The sequence below is a fragment of the Candoia aspera genome, chromosome 2, assembly GCF_035149785.1.
Source record: "Candoia aspera isolate rCanAsp1 chromosome 2, rCanAsp1.hap2, whole genome shotgun sequence".
Taxonomy (NCBI): Eukaryota; Metazoa; Chordata; class Lepidosauria; order Squamata; family Boidae; genus Candoia; species Candoia aspera.
This window is the reverse complement of record NC_086154.1, coordinates 167,377,926-167,393,683: the sequence shown is the minus strand read 5'-3', so window position 1 is coordinate 167,393,683 and position 15,758 is coordinate 167,377,926. Positions and strand designations below refer to the sequence as shown.

At 41.4% G+C, this 15,758-nt stretch overlaps 2 protein-coding genes across 3 annotated transcripts in view; one reads left to right on the top strand and one right to left on the bottom strand.

Moving 5' to 3' along the window:
* Positions 1–403: 403 nt before the first annotated feature.
* On the top strand, positions 404–11,446 carry XPA (XPA, DNA damage recognition and repair factor). 2 transcript variants are annotated; one of them, XM_063294808.1, is made up of 7 exons: positions 404–458; positions 2,490–2,650; positions 3,406–3,525; positions 5,313–5,418; positions 6,763–6,928; positions 10,272–10,389; positions 11,235–11,446. In XM_063294808.1, exons 2-7 carry the CDS (start codon positions 2,512–2,514, stop codon positions 11,381–11,383), a joined length of 798 nt encoding a protein of 265 aa, XP_063150878.1. In that variant the 5' UTR covers positions 404–458; positions 2,490–2,511; the 3' UTR covers positions 11,384–11,446. The 2 variants fall into 2 exon arrangements, with proteins under 2 accessions (XP_063150878.1, XP_063150877.1); XM_063294807.1 differs by lacking the exon at positions 404–458 and having other exon boundaries at positions 1,994–2,650.
* An 89-nt stretch (positions 11,447–11,535) lies between these two features.
* The window catches only part of LOC134491209 (nuclear cap-binding protein subunit 1-like), a 38,557-nt gene continuing 34,334 nt past the window's right edge, over positions 11,536–15,758 (bottom strand). Inside the window, exon 23 of the mRNA XM_063294792.1 lies at positions 11,536–13,079. Within this exon, the coding sequence (XP_063150862.1) occupies positions 12,966–13,079 (114 nt within the window). The 3' untranslated portion in view covers positions 11,536–12,965. The remainder of the gene's footprint in view (positions 13,080–15,758) is intronic.

Genomic DNA, 15,758 nt, shown 5'->3' with positions numbered 1-15,758 from the left:
ACGTCCGAAGAGTATGCGTCTTCTACGCGGACCTAGTTACAACCTGAGTCAGTTTTTGCATGGGGTACTTTGGCGGAGAATCCACCCAAATCAGCCTCAGCTCTACCTTGCAGTGTTAGCCTACCCTGCAGGGCCGGTATAAGCTATTCTCTTAGTGCAGCTAACAATTTGCACTAGAGATCATACAAGAACAGAAAACGTATCTTTCTCATCCCGATTGCAATTGCGCAATATAAAGATAATTGTACAGGACCATTTTTAAAAAAGGAAAATATATTTTTAAAAATCTTCCTGTCGCTCTGAAAAAAAATGGTAAAACTCGCTATATACGGAAGGATTGTCTTTTCTTCATTTTTAAGTTTATGGTCACAAGCGCACTATTTGCACCTCTGCGGGGGGGCTGTGCCTTTGCTAGCGCATGCGCACTCTGTTCAAGAAGCGGAACCTTTGCGTTGCCTGTAAGTAGCCGCGACGATTGTGACATCTGGTGGGTCTTCTCGGATTTTCTTGCTTCCAAGGCGGGACGCGCGAAGTGAAGATGCTGCCAGACCAAACTTACGTGGGGAGGGGAGCCCCGGGCGCGACTAACGGTGTAGGGGAGTCAAAGCAGGGTTATGCCTGGTGTGGGCACCAATTTCTGCCTCCGCTTGCCTGGGCTAACCATTGCGGGGAGGGGAGTTAATAAATCACCTTTGTTGATACCAGCAAAAAAAAAACAAAAAACAAGGAGCTGTGACATTTCCAAACCTCGGGAGGTTGATTGGGCACAAGCTTTTGTGCACTGAAGCCCACTTCATCGGTGGAGTAGCCTCCTAGGGGTTGCATCTGTGCAGTTTTCTTGGCAGCGTTGCTATTTTTTCCGACTTCCAATCGAGCAGCCTTGCAATTCCCAAGAATCACCCATCCAAGCATTAATCTGGGCCAAGCCTACTTAGTTTCCAAGGTCTGCCAAGTTGGCCAGGTGGTGAAAAGTTAGCCTTGGTTGGCGTATAGAAATACACATTTTCCGTCTGAGATTATCTTTTTATGGATCTGAGAAAATGAGATGTAGGCAGTTACTGTGACCTGCCAACCAAGGCTAACTGATTTTGTCAGTAGGTAATATGTATTATTATAAAAATGTCGCCTTAAAAATAAGGAGATTTTAAAAAATATTTTAAGTGACATTTTTAGAAAAAAAGTCTCTAAAAATTGGAACGTATGAAGAACCTTTGGAATCAAAGCAAAAACAGCCGTATCTCAGTGAAAGGGTAAACACATCCTTTTATCTCTACTATGTAAACCAACTATTTAATGTTTTAGTTTGTCATTTGGAGCACAATTAAACAGCCTTTTGAGACTCAGAACTCTTGCAAGGCTGCCTCCAAAAATAATACATATCCCATTAATGAAAACCAAAGATGATATAAAATAAATACCCCCTATCCTAAAATGTAGTGACAACTATCAGCAATCCCACAAATACAGAAGGTGCTGGAAATCATAGAATTAAAAAAGTTCATTGAGGCCATGGTGTCCAATGTTTGCTCAGTAGAAGAATCAAAATTAAAGCATTCCTGACCGTTAAGCCCCTTCTTGAATGAGTTTAGAGAACTTCCCTAAAGGTCTGTGGTGAAGTTTTGTGACTTTCAGATGGCCTCTCCTTTTTGATTGGATTGTGCCCTGAGAGGTAGATCGAAGAAATGTAGTCTCATATGAGTCATGTTGGAAATTACATTCAGTTGTCACTAATCTTAAATGCCACCAGCACTGACAAATATACAAAAAAAGTGGAAAAAGTGCTTTGAATTAAAATGTTCTATCTCCTGTGGGGGGAAATTTGCTCTGAGGAACTACTGCTGTTTGGTAGACAGCAAATTAATATTTGCTGCAGAATATTAATTCATTTCAGGTCAAGGGACTGGCTGGGAGACTCTTTGTGCTTTCACTATTTAGCAAGAGAGAGACAGCCTTCGAGTCGTCTTGACTCCTAATGACTGGAAAAGTCCCAGCAGTTTTCCTGACAAGATTTTCAGAGGTGGTTTGCCATGGCCTGTCTCCTAGGGCTGAGAGAGAGAGGGACTCAGCAGACTTCTGTGCCTAAGGCAGGACTAAAACTCACAAACACCCAGTTTCTAACCCATTGCCTTTAACCACTACACCAAGCTGTCTCAATAAATACATTAAAGCTATTACGTTCCTTGGAATCTTTGTTGCATTTGCTATGACAACTTAAGTCAGTAAGGGGGAATTGTGATTCTCCAGGTGTTACTGAATTACAGCACCCAGCACCCCTCCTTTTTGTTCATGTTGGCTGGGACTGTTGATTCTTATCATTCAGCAACATCTAGACAGCCACAGGCTTCTCCTTGGACTGTTTATCCCCCTTTTGAAATATCCTATCGCGCCTCACTCCAGGTTTTGTTAAATATGGTCCAAATTGGTATTTACTAGTTCCTTTGGCTATTGATTTTACTCCTTAACTACCTCTACCCTCTTTACATTTGTAGATGACTGGTTCTCAATCTGGCCATGGATCCAAGTGCTGCTAAAGGAGAAAAAGCCATGCTCTCCGAGAGCACAAAGGCAAAGATTGAGAGGAACCGTCAGCGGGCTTTGATGCTCAGGCAAGCCAGACTGGCAACCCGGCCCTATCCTTCTGCTGGCGAAGGTTTGCCGTATCCTGTTGTTGTGTCATGTATGGGGCTATCAGATGGACAGAGCTCCTGTTAGTTTGTGTGCTTTAGGCTACTAGAAGGAAATCACGTGAAGAAAGAGATGGCGTAGGGAAGTTCTTAAGACTTTCCCTAATAAATTGTACATTCTGAGAAATTAAACATGCTGATTGAAAGAAGACTTGCCATCTTCCTTTGCAGTAAGTGCACAGGGAAGCTAACACTGCGTCCCACAATATTACCTGTGTACCAGACCTCTCATGGAACTTATATTCACAGCCTGCATTCACACAAAACACTAAGGAAGAATTTTAGTGGAACAAGCCACAGTGAGGGATATTTTGTTCAGATCTGAGGGGAAAATACACATTGACATTGGCTTAATGTGCTGATTAAACCAAGCCAGTGTCATTCCATGTTTTTGTCTTTTTCCGTTATTAGCATGTTGTGCAAACCCAGCCAATTGTGCTTCATTCATTGAAGTGTGATTAAATAAACAATGGCTTAGCGCAATATACGAACTCACTCATATCTTCCCAGGTTTTTTTAATAAATTAGATCTGATGCATCACAGTTTGAGGTGGGTACAAGATGTCTAAATACATACATATTTCTAGACTACAAAGTGCTGCAGCTGCTGCCTCTTCACTGACTGAAAGTAGTTTATATAATGAATGTTACAGAGTCATTTCAAAACAAAGTCATTTTATCTGTACAGGTGCAGAGTTAAATTGTTATTTTATCTTTCCAGGCAGTTCAAAAGTTAAAGCACTTCCAAAGACGATAGATACAGGAGGGGGATTTTTTCTGGAGGAGGAAGAGGAAGAAGAGAAAAAAGGACATCAAACTGAGAAAATTGTGCATCCCCCTGGTAAATGGTGCTGAATTTTGATAAGTGCCTGGTTTATTAATAAAGGGAACTTCTTTACATATTCACAAGCAAAGACACTGGAAATTTTGGCCCAAAAGATAAGTTCTTCCAGAACAGTTGTGCATCCATAATGACATAGGCAGTATGCTAAGTTCAACATTGGTTAAAGAAGAACATTTTTTTGGCATGAGCAGGAATGCATCCGGAGAGGTGGCTTCTGTGCAGACACTGGTTGGCATGCGCTGGTTACAGTTGCTGGCTTGAGAATCCATCTTCGATGAAAGATGGTCTTTAGAGCTTATATTGTCTGATCTCAACCATTTCTGTTTAGTGTGGAAAAAAATACTATATTGCTTTCCTCAATTACAGATGTCTGAATCCATCATTCTTGAAACATCTTTTTTTTTCTTTAACTGACAAGAATGGCTATTAACTCTACAGTGAAGCTCTTTTTAATTCCTGGCCTAATATCTTCTTAAATCTATTACTTCTATGCATTTGAACGAAAATACAGTAGGGAGAACCTGAATCTCACAAGAGAAGATAGGCCACATTTAGAGAGCATGAAAAGAAACAAGTCCTAAGAAAGAGTTAAGTAAAGTTCTTAGGTGTTAAAGCATTAATAATTAGCCTGTCTGAGGAAGGGCAGAGAAGATTATGATTTATAATGTTGATTGCCATAGAACCTTAACCTTTTCATTACTTCTGTACTTCGTGTTCTCCTTGGGGGGAGATGGGTGGTGATAAAAATTGGATGGATGGATGGATGAATGTTCCACCTCCTTCCATATTTTCTGCCAAATAAAATAAAGGAATAAAAACTAGCACAAGGGAATACTTTCTAGTTTGCTTTTACCAAAGCTTTCCCCAACTTGGTGTCCTCCAGATATTCTGATGATCACAACTCCTATATTGGCTGAGAGGGAGGGGGGATGGAGACAACACATCTAGAGATCACCAGATTGGGAAAAGCTGCGCTATTGCATCAGTAACTTCCTTACAGATCTTTTTTTTTACTTTTTGCTCTCCTTATGCTGCAGCTTAGTTGTCTGTGAATTGTTGCTTTAAACTGTGCATAAATAAAGGTATGGATGGAACCAAGCAACTACAGTTTGGGCATCTTCAATATAGTAATGATTCTCCTGATCAGATTGCATTAGGATTTTTGAAGGGACATTGAGTATTAGAGAGTTATCTGCCAGAGGAGCAGGACAACATCTGTCACAATGATCCAGAATATTCTTGAAGGAAAGCTTCTATGAAATGAACGAAGATAACTTTGTAGAACACTACTTGGTTATTTCCATTCATTTAAGTAAAGTTTATACGTGAAAATGTTTAATGGATTCCCCCCCCTAAATGTGTAGTAATTTAAAGGTGAATGATGACTTTATTTCATTTCATTATTTATTTAAATAATTTTTATGGCTGCCCATCTCGCAACAGTTGACTCTGGGCAACATACAAAGATTAAAACCAACAGTTACAGAACAATAACCCATGATGCCCAAGGTAGACAGTACATCCCAATCATAAAACCACATCAACAGCACAGCTTGCCTAACCTCCTGGCCCAAGTGCTTGGGAAAACAAACTTAATTCTAATAAGCAGTGCTTGTTTTTATCAAGCTTTCTACACAATAAAACACAGTAAAATAAAAGGTTCAAGATTCCAAAACTTAAAATTCTTTCTGCCCCATTTGCATTTCTTGTTATTGATACCTTACTAGTTTGGATATATTTAACAGCTTAAATTGTTTATTGTGTTTTTGTTCTTATTTTAATAGGGCCAGTATTAGAATTTGATTATCTGATGTGTGAAGAATGTGGGAAGGAATTCATGGACTCCTATCTCATGAACCATTTTGATCTAGCAACATGTGATAACTGCAGGTATGGCAATTTTGTTTTGGTTCGTTCAAGTCAATTCTGACTCCCGGCAACTGTGTGGATTAAGAATGAATAAATAAGTGGATCCAGTATTTAGCAAATGATTTCATTTTATTTTTGTGTTGCAAAAATTTCTAGCTCAGTGTAAAAAATAAATCTTTTTTATAAACTTAATTTCAAGAGCCCAGAGTCATTTGGAGTTGGGCAGCATCAAATCAAATCAATCAGTCAATAAAAAAAAAATACGATGACATTTAATAGGCAGATGAAACTACAGGTGTCATATTTTTGGATAATCAAAAAAGAATTGTTATCCTAACTTATATATACAGTAGTAAGTGCATATCACATTCAATATTTGTTTAAATATATACTAACCACCCCAAATGTCAAATGTGCAAACGAATACATTTTAAACTACACATCTTAACAGAGATTGAGGGTGTAATCTTATACCTGTTTATGCAAGAATCAACTCAATTGAACTCAATGACACTTACTTTTATGACGATACATGTAGAAAAATACTGAAAGGCTGAAATCCCAAGTACATTTACTGATAATAAAGATATTTTACATACCTGTGGTGGAAATATGTCTGAGTAAACAATCATAGGATTACACCCACATTCTAAAGATTGTCTTTATATGTCACTGTGAATATGTTTTCAGTGTTACGTTAAGTGCAAATACACATAGATGGTTGAGCATAATCGAGACAGATTTAAGCACTTGTAATAATCCTGTTGATTTAGATGGGACTAATTTAAGTGTTGCACCTGATTAAATGGCACTAATGCATGCTTACTTGGAAAATATTCCCAGTGGGTCTAACTTAAATTGCCAAGTTTGTGCTTGTTTCTGTGGAGTGGAATGCTTAAAGACGAAATTCAGATTACATCGGTGGCTGCATTGTTACTTGGTATTAGAGCTGTGGATGCTTCAAACATGATTTGGAAAAGGTGTTTGACTTCACCCAAGCATAACACCTTCTAATGTTCATTAAAGCACCCCTTTTTACAGGCTTCCATACAAACCTGAAAAAAGATATGGCTTAAATGTTGATTTAATTATTCAGTTCATTAAAGCAGCTGCATCTTTTTTCAGGTTTATGTGGAAGTCGGAAAAAAGGATTGCATTTGCATAAAGTCTGACGCTCTTTTTCCAACTCATTTTCAAAGCTGTTTTTGCACAGACCAAAGTAGTATTCAGTGTGCTTATCTTAGAATATGTTCCACTGAACATAAGAATACAAAGATAAGGGTTAGTTAGTGGTGTAACATACATAATTTGATAAAGACAAATACAAAGAATGCTTTTTTAGTTTGGATTGGGATCTCATTTCAGAGATGTTGAAAACAAACATAAACTTTTAACAAGGACTGAAGCAAAGCAAGACTATCTTCTGAAAGACTGTGATTTAGACAAGAGAGAACCAGTGCTTAGATTCATCCTGAAGAAAAATCCTCATAATCCGCACTGGGGTGATATGAAACTTTACTTAAAGCTACAGGTATTGAATCTTGCCCTGTAAATCCTTTTCTTCTAAAGGTGTGACTTCTTCACATTCTAACAACATTGTAAACCTCCCAGAGTCCCCCTTCTTAGGGGAGGTGGGCGGTAATAGAAGTTTGAAAAATAAATAAACAAACAAACAGACAGACATACATTCCAGTTTTTCTCAGGAGTTGAACATAGTGAACTTTTAACTATGTAACCCAAATGTCTCTTGGTAGTTTTTTGTTTCTTTATTTCTTGGTAGGTTACAAGTAGTGGTTGAGTTATATCAGACTGTGTCTTTCTACTGGGGGAAGTCTTTTTGATTCAGTGTAGCTTTCTACCAACTGAAGAGGAAGGGAAGAAGGAAGGAAATGTCTCTTTGCAAGCCCCAAAATCTGTTCCGGAAAATTGGGAACCCTTTGGAACAGTGTGGCAAATGGTACCAGTTGAAAGACACCACTAGAGTTTGTTTGTTTGTTTGTTTGTTTGTTTATTAAATTTAGCCACCAGCCATCTCCCCCCAAAGGGGGACTCTTGGCGGTTTACAACAAAGATAAAAGCATTAAAATACCATAAACAAATATAAATATAATATTAAGCATAAACACAATATGAAATCCAGATGACGATAATAGTTGGGATATCATTCACATGTCTCTAAAGGGGCAATTTTAGGGCGCTAACCATCTCCAGGTATGATTCCTTCCCTTCCCACCCCAGGTGAGGTGGCAGAACCAGGTCTTCAATTGTTTTCGGAAGGCCGCAAGAGATGGAATCTGTCTTATCTCTGAGGGAAGGATGTTCCAAAGGGGGGTAGCCACTGGGGAGAAGGCCTGCTTCCTGGACCCTGCCAGATGGAATTCTCTTACAGACAGGGTCCGTAACATGCACTCTCTGCATGCTCAGGTGGGATGGGTTGATGCATTGGGGATGAGACAGTCCCTCAGGTACCCTGGACCTGTGCCATGAAGGGCTTTAAAGGTGATAACCAACTCCTTGAATTGCACCTGGAAGCACACCAGTACCCAATGCAGCCCCCGAAGCAATGGTGTAACGTGCCGATCTTGGGGCCCCAAGAATTGCCCGTGCTGCCACATTTTGGACCAGCTGTACCTTCCATATGCTCTTCAAGAGTAGCCCCATGAGGAGCCCATCGCAGTAGTCTATATGGGAGATGAGCAGGGCATGAGTGACCATGCGAAGGGCCTCCCGATCCAGGAAAGGGCATAACTGACACACAGTGATGAAGTTGCGCAAAGGCCCTCCTGGCCATGACTGCCACCTGCTCTTCAAGCAGGAGTGAGTCCAGTAGGACCCCCAGATTCTGCACCGGGTCTGCCTGGGGCAGTGCAACCCCATCCAGCACTAAAGGTGTTAAATCCCCAGATATCGAGGAGCCCCCAACCCATAGCGACGCCATCTTACCAGGGTTCACTGAAGCCTGTTGTTCCCCATCCAGACCCCCACAGCCCCCAGGCACCGAGAGAGGACGTCACAGCATCACTTACTTCATCCAGAACGTAGATGTATAATTGCGTATCATTGGCATATTGATGATACCTCTTCCCATGATGACGGATGATCTTGCCCAGCAGTTTCATGTAGACGTTAAGAAGGAGCGGAGAGAGTACTGAGCCCTGCGGCATCCCACAAAGGAGGGGCCGTGGGCTGGACCTCTCACTCCCTATCAACACCGATTGGGACTGGCCCTGGAGGAGGGAGGTGAACGAGCGCAGAACTACGCCGCCCACCCTGAACTCCCTGAACCTACCCAAAAGGATACCATGGTCGATGGTATCGAAAGCCGCTGAGAGGTCAAGAAGAGCCAGGATGGATGCCCTCCCTCCATCCCACTCCCACCAGAGATCATTCATAAGAGCGACCAGTGCCGTTTCCATTCCGTATCTGGGCCTGAAACCTGACCGAAAGGGGTCTAGATAATCCGTTTCATCCAGAAGCCCCTGGAGCTGCAGCGCCACCACTTCCTGGACTGGACTGGACAAAAGTTGTCCAAAACAGTAGGGTCCAGTGATGGTTTTTTGAGGAGGGGGAGCACTAGTGCTTCCTTAAAGGCCACCGGGAACACCCCCCCTCTCAATTATGTATTTACCATCACTTGGACCGAACCGCACGTCACCTCCTACGCCGCTTTCACTAGCCAGGAGGGACATGGATCTAGTTGAGAGGTGGTGGCGTTTACAGTCCAGAGGATCCTGTCCACTTCCCCAGGCCCAAGGGGATCAAACTGCTCCCAGATAACAGGGTAAGTCCATTCCCTTGGCATCTCCACAGACCCTGTCTCACGCTCGGAGTCTAACTTAATCTTTTGTAACCACCAGTAGACTTCAATATATAAACTAAAAAGGGACTGATTTACTGTTTCCTAAAAAAAGGTTCAGCCTCTGTGGAACTAGTCTCGTTTTTTCCATAGACTTCCTGAATCTGTTGCATGGTTGCTGTGCTTTTTCTCTGGTAGCATTCATTTGTATTGTCAAGAGGAGCAAATTGGCCTTATTTGTGTAAATCGTTAATTGTTCAATAAAAAATGCCTTCTTAAACCCCCCCCCTTTCCCTACAGATACTGAATGAAGATAGCACTAAAGATAGAGCGCGTGAGCTGAGAGCAAGGCATTTCCCAGAGCCCCCGTTTGCTGTGTGGCAGCCAACAGACTGTGAGATGGGGCTGGGACATTACTGTGCATAAGGTTTCTCTTGAGATGGTCTCTGATCCGAGGCTTACCATATCTGGGTTGCAAAACTCCAGGAGGCAACAGATACATGGCTTGGGACCGGGTTACCTAAGGGACCGCCTTCTCCCAGTTGTCTCTACCCGTCCAGTTCGATCTGGTAGACTGGGCATGCTACGGATCCCGTCAGCCAAAGGAGGTCAGTTTGTGGGGTCTAGAAGGCGTGCCTTTTCAGCCGTAGCGCCTGCCCTCTGGAATATTCTCCCCTCAAAGATCAGGATGTCCCCAACCCTGTTGGCCTTCCATAAGGCCGTGAAGACCTGGTTATGTACCCGGGCCTGGGGCCCCGAGTGTGGTAATGGTCCCATTTCTTGGTTGTATTAATATCTTACGTTGTTTACTTGGCAGCCATGTATATTTATATTGTATTGTAACTATTTTAATTGTAATTGTTTTATCGTTTCAATCGTTAAGCTGCCTAGAGTCACGTGCTGAGATGGGCGGGTATAGAAATTGAATAAATAAATAAATAAATATAGAAAACTCTTTGTTGCCAGCTAATGTTTGCCCAGAATTTTGTAGTCCAGATACGGTAGCCCTAGCTGATTTAGCAAACCATTTGTTTCCAGTCCCCTAAATTTTACTGAAATGATGCTTGGTATTTCACAGATAATTAAACGTTCCCTTGAAGTTTGGGGTAGTGAGGAAGCATTAGAAGAAGCTAAAGAAAACCGCCAAAGTAACAGAGAGAAGATGAAACAGAAAAAATTTGATAAAAAAGTTAAAGGTAAATCTAAACCTCCCTGCCCCCCTCTGCTTTTAACGCTGCAGGAAAATGTACCAGTCTCCACAATTATCTTTATTTCAGAGAACACCCTTGGATTCCACTTAGATACAATATATCTCAAAGTAAAAACTTTGGGTTGCTACAGCTGTTTATAGTAGTGCCTTTTTTAGTGCCTTTTGAGTCAGTGTTGACTCCTGGCAACTGCCTAGACAGTCTTGGCAAGATTTCAGAAGTGGTTTGCTCTTGCCTCCTTCCTAGGGCTGAGGGAGGAGGACTGGCCCAAGGGCACCCAGCTGGGTTTGTGCCTAAGGCAGGACTAGAACTCACAGTCTCCCGGTTTCTGGCCTGGTGCCTTAGCCACTGCACCAAACTGGCTGTCATAGTAGTGCTTACCTGTCACAAAAGAGAAGCAAAAGTAGCTTGGGGGGCTAGAAAGGATGGCAGAGAATCATCTCCTTGGTAAGCTGCAAGGTAAATTGGAGTTCTGAAAGCGGCCAGCCCCCACTTTTTACTGCCCTCAACATACTCTTAGTGACTGATGCCCCAATGGCTGAAAGATCAGGGACTTAAGCTATAAAATCCAGGGAAAGAGTTACATTCTTTTGTCTCTGCTTTTTAGGATCACTATGTCTTCTAATGGGCCTTAACATTCACTTTAGATGCATTCCAGTTCCATCTGCACATTCTATTTCAAAAACAGAACATTAGTGAAATAATCAGTATTTAGCCCCCAGTTAAGTTTTGGAAAAAGCAGACCCTCATCCAGAGCTCATATAGATTGGGGTTAATTGACTTTATTTTTTTGTTTTTGTAATTATTTTTGTTCCTTTCTTCTATTGTATTAGAATTACGGCGAGCTGTAAGAAGTAGTTTCTGGAAAAAAGACACAAGTATCCATCAACATGAGTATGGAGCTGAAGAAATAATAGATAATGATATGTACAGAAAGGTCTGCAGCACATGTGGTCATGAATTAATCTATGAAAAGATGTAGCATGATCTTGGATTTACATTCAGCGCATTTTTGTATTAAAATGTTTAAGCGATTGATAAAGCATGTCACATTCTCAGTGAATTCATTTTCACACATAACCATCATCCAGAAATAAGATATTGAAAATCTGGTAGAACGAGACTTAATAGTAATCCTTTTATTAAAATGTTACATTTATTGAATAATAAAAATATTTAACTGTATAATACAGTTAAATGCTTATCTGTATCATTGCATGCATACTTAAAGCTTTTCATATATATCTACAGTAGTTTGTGGGTTAGAAAAACACTTTCCAGTTTTGACGGTCATACACATATACATTATAGGATATATGGAAGAAGAAACACATCCTTGCACTTGGTTCTGTGAACCTTATCACTGTGGATATAGTGGCTGCATGAAAGAACATAACACACCATAACGTGATTTGCGTGGTTCTGATTTAGTGTTATTTCAACACAGTCACAGACTGTAAGCCCCCAAACATCAGACCGAGCCATGTGGTTGCCACGGAGGATGCCACTGGGAGGGCTAAGACTGAGGATCTGAGGATCTGCTGGCTGGAGAATTCTGGGAGTTGAAGTCCACACATCTTAAAGTTGACAAGGTTGAGAAACACTGGTTTAAACTACTGGTATTACGGTGCTGGAAGTCTCCTTGCCCAACTCTCCTTAGAGGTACATGTTCTTTGGCAGGGAAAACATCTGGGCCTCACATGTTGGTGAATATAGCTGAGAATAGTCTTTGGTATTCTGTGAGCTTGCTTTTCTTCTTGAAGACATTTCATTAACAGGCTGATTACATCATCAGTACATAATGTTGCCTAGCCTAGTAAGGAAACATGAGAATACCAAGAACCCATAGTAGTCAGACAATCTTGAGCTATGGAATGCAGGTCAAGCTAGTTGTTGATTGCTTTAATTAAGTCACTTAATGCAACTTAAGTCTGCACTGAGCAGCACAAATTGCTGTTTTAGTAATTATTTCTTAACCAGATTTTTTTCCCATTCCATGTGACCCAAAATAAGCACATTAGACTGATAGAAAAAACATTGTATGTTTCACACAGCCATGATAATTCATTCTGGTAGCAAACATATTCAAGACTCCTTTGCAGACTTGGCCATTTCAGCATTCATATATTCGAGGTTTCAGTTTCTTGTGGAGCTTTGAGTATTACCACTGGAAAGGCCCTCTTCAGACAGATTCATATGTTTTGAGACTTGTTTCACATTATTATGGAATCTGTTGATATGCAAAGGGCAAACAAAAAGCCACCTCTATTTATTATCTTCTATTTTTAATTTTTATACCAACAATAGGAGGGCACAAAAGGGATGCTATGGCGAAGTCAATATTCAATCCATTTCAAATTTAGAAATCCATGTATTATTCCATCCCAATCATCCAGCAATCATAACTAGCATAAGGCCCCTACTGCTGAAAATTTGAGCAATGTGTAGCTTATCTAGGACAGCACAGTTAACACATTTTCAGATTAAAAGGTTTTTTTCCTCTTTCTTACAAAGTTTCCATCTTAAACCTAAAAAGATGAAATTCAGTCCTCTACAGAAAAAAGTCAGCCCTGCAGTGCACAGAACTGTTGAAATACAGCCAATATGTGATGATCCAATTCTGCTGTAAATAGAAGGTTCTCCAAGGTCACCATGTACTGTTGGATGATCTGATGATGCTATAGACACAAAAAAGCATTTCTATTAATCTTGGAAATGACTTAGCACTTTAAATAAAAAACACTATCTTTTTTAAAGTGATAATCTCTTCTTTGTATTCGCCACCTGTGGCTTAATATTGCAATTTTGATATGTATGATAGCTACAGCACAGCTATACTGAGAACACTATGTGTGACTCAAGTCAACACAACTAAAAACAGAACCAGGACTGGAACTGTTACTGGAGTGGACCACCTTAATTATGAAATCCAGTGTCATGACAAGCAGTAGGTTTACAACACGCCAACTGCTTTTACACAGAAATGAAAGGTTAAATGGTCATTGTAAAGTATTTATTTATCAATCAAATTTTTATCACTGCCCAGCTCCCCCCACAAGATGGGTTATTTACTTAACATCTATTAGCCTACCATTTCCAGAGCACTGAAAAACGAAAGCAATCAAATCAGTAAAAGCACTGTCTACAATAAACAGAAATTGTAAGATTCATAAGCGTTTAACTCCAGCAATCCATCTCCAACTACAAATCTGTACAAACAAAGTCTTTACTTGATTCAAGGAAAGCTTTGTTTGAGAGGGCTTTCCATAACCATGCCAGCACCACTCTCCAGTGGCCACTTATCTAATTTTAGATGAGAGGACTTGAATCTTGTGCTTAATATTTAGTTAGTTACTTAGAATCTCCAATGAAAGACCAAGGGTTTGGAAGGCATTTTTAATAAAAGCCAGTCCTGATAAGCAAAGGCTTTAGAGACAACAATGATCACAGTTGTGCCCAGAATTTGACAAAGTATGGCTGATTAAACGGAACTGTGAGCCTGGCTATTTGTGTGCTCCTGGTTAGCTAAGGTTTCCCAGAAGATGACATGTGGTCGGATCCTGACAATGGTGAATCCATTCTTGAAAGGGGGGGTGGGGTGTTTCCACTGCTGATTAAAGAGGTAACGGTTTATCCCCTCCTCAAGAAGCCACTGCTGAATCTGACCATTTTGGATAACTTTTGTCTCATCTCCAATCTTCCCTTCTTAGGGAAGGCCGTTGAGAAGGTGGTTGTGCTGCAGCTTCATAGATACCTTCAATCATGGTATCCTTCTGGATACTCCAGGGATTAGGAATAGAAGGCACAGTTCTGTGCTGGTCCTCCTCCTTCCTCCAAAGTTGGTTCCAGTCAGGGACGAGAGGTCTAGTCTACGTCTCTTTCTCTGCAGAGTCCCTCAGGGCTTGGCCCTCTCCCCATTCCTATTTACTATCTATGAAGCTGCTGGGCGAGGTCATCTGACAGCCTAGTGTGGGGTATCAACCGTATGCTAATGATATCCAGCTCTACATCTCCACCCTAGGCCTACCAACTGATGCCACAGTGGTTCTCCCTCAGAGTCTGGAGGCTGTGTGGGTCTGGATGGGGAAGAACAGGGTTCAGCTTAACCCTGGCAACACTGAGTGCCTGGGGCCCCTTGGATCCAGACCAGATTAAGCAGACTCCACATGAAGATTAGAACTATACTTTATTGAGATGCACTGAACGGAAACTTACCAGCCTATTGTGCTTTACTTCCCCTCCCTCTGGGACCCCCCCACTGGACCCCTCCCTCTGAATCAGGGAACAGCCTGCCTGAGTTGCTTTCAAGTACTATTTTGTTTCCCAGGATTGAAGTAAAGTTACATCCCCGTTTGCTTATGTAACAGTTCTTGTCCGATTTCCCTCAAGGTCTTTTCCTTGGTTCTCTAAACACTTCAGTGTTTTTCCATCTCTGGTTCTGGGTGGGGTTGCGTTATCCTAAATAGAACCAATGCACAATCTAGCAGTCCTCATTGACTCACAGCTCCTATTTGAACAGCCGGTGGCAGCCATACCCAGGAGGGCTTTTGCATAACTCCCTTCTATGTACTGTGTACTCTGCACTGGCTCTGGGTGAAATTCAAAGCGCTGGGCTATGTAGCCCTTCATGGCATTGGGTTGGGTTATTTGCAGGACAGCCTCTGCCCAGTTGTTTCTACACATCCCATCGGGTCTGACAGGAGGGGCATGTTCTGGGTTTCCTCAGTTAAAGAGAGTAATCCAGTGGGACCTCAGAAGTGAGCCTTCTCTGTTGCAGTGCCTGCCTCCTGGAACACCCCTCCCATGATTAGATTGTCTCTGACACTGCCAGCCTTTTGCAAAGCACAGAAGACCTGGATCTGCTCCAAGGCATGGGGGCTGGGAGGTCAGGTGGCCCATGAGATGTTACCACACTACTCTGATGAGTGTCTATTGGGTTTGCTCTTGGTGACCATCATAGGGTTCTGATGTTTTGCTGATACTGTTCTTTGTATCCTTTTTAATGTGTTAGCTGCACAGAGTCACATCTGTGAGATGGGCAGCCATATGAATCAATCCATCAAATAAATAAATAACAGCAAAATAAGATAACTATAAAACATCCCAAATAGCAGCTGTATTTTGTATTGACTGAAGGTTCTAAGAAAGAAAAAGGATTTGAGTCCAGTCTTAAGTGCCCAGCATCGATTTAGAAAGTGCTGTGCCTTAATTAGTAACAGCATGTCAGTGATGCAAAGCTAGCTGGACACATGATCACACTCTGAAATGTATTTGATAGATCCATCTCAGGGAGGTATTCACTGGCTTCATGTCTGTATCTGAGTGTGGAGCAAATAATTCTACAAATAATTTATCCC

Coding starts and splice junctions, on each gene's coding strand:
- XPA (XM_063294808.1), top strand. CDS start 2,512: ATGGATCCAAGTGCTGCTAAAGGAGAAAAAGCCATGCTCTCCGAGAGC. Junction 2,651..3,405: donor CTATCCTTCTGCTGGCGAAG/GTTTGCCGTATC, acceptor TTATCTTTCCAG/GCAGTTCAAAAGTTAAAGCA. Junction 5,419..6,762: donor GCAACATGTGATAACTGCAG/GTATGGCAATTT, acceptor ATCTCATTTCAG/AGATGTTGAAAACAAACATA.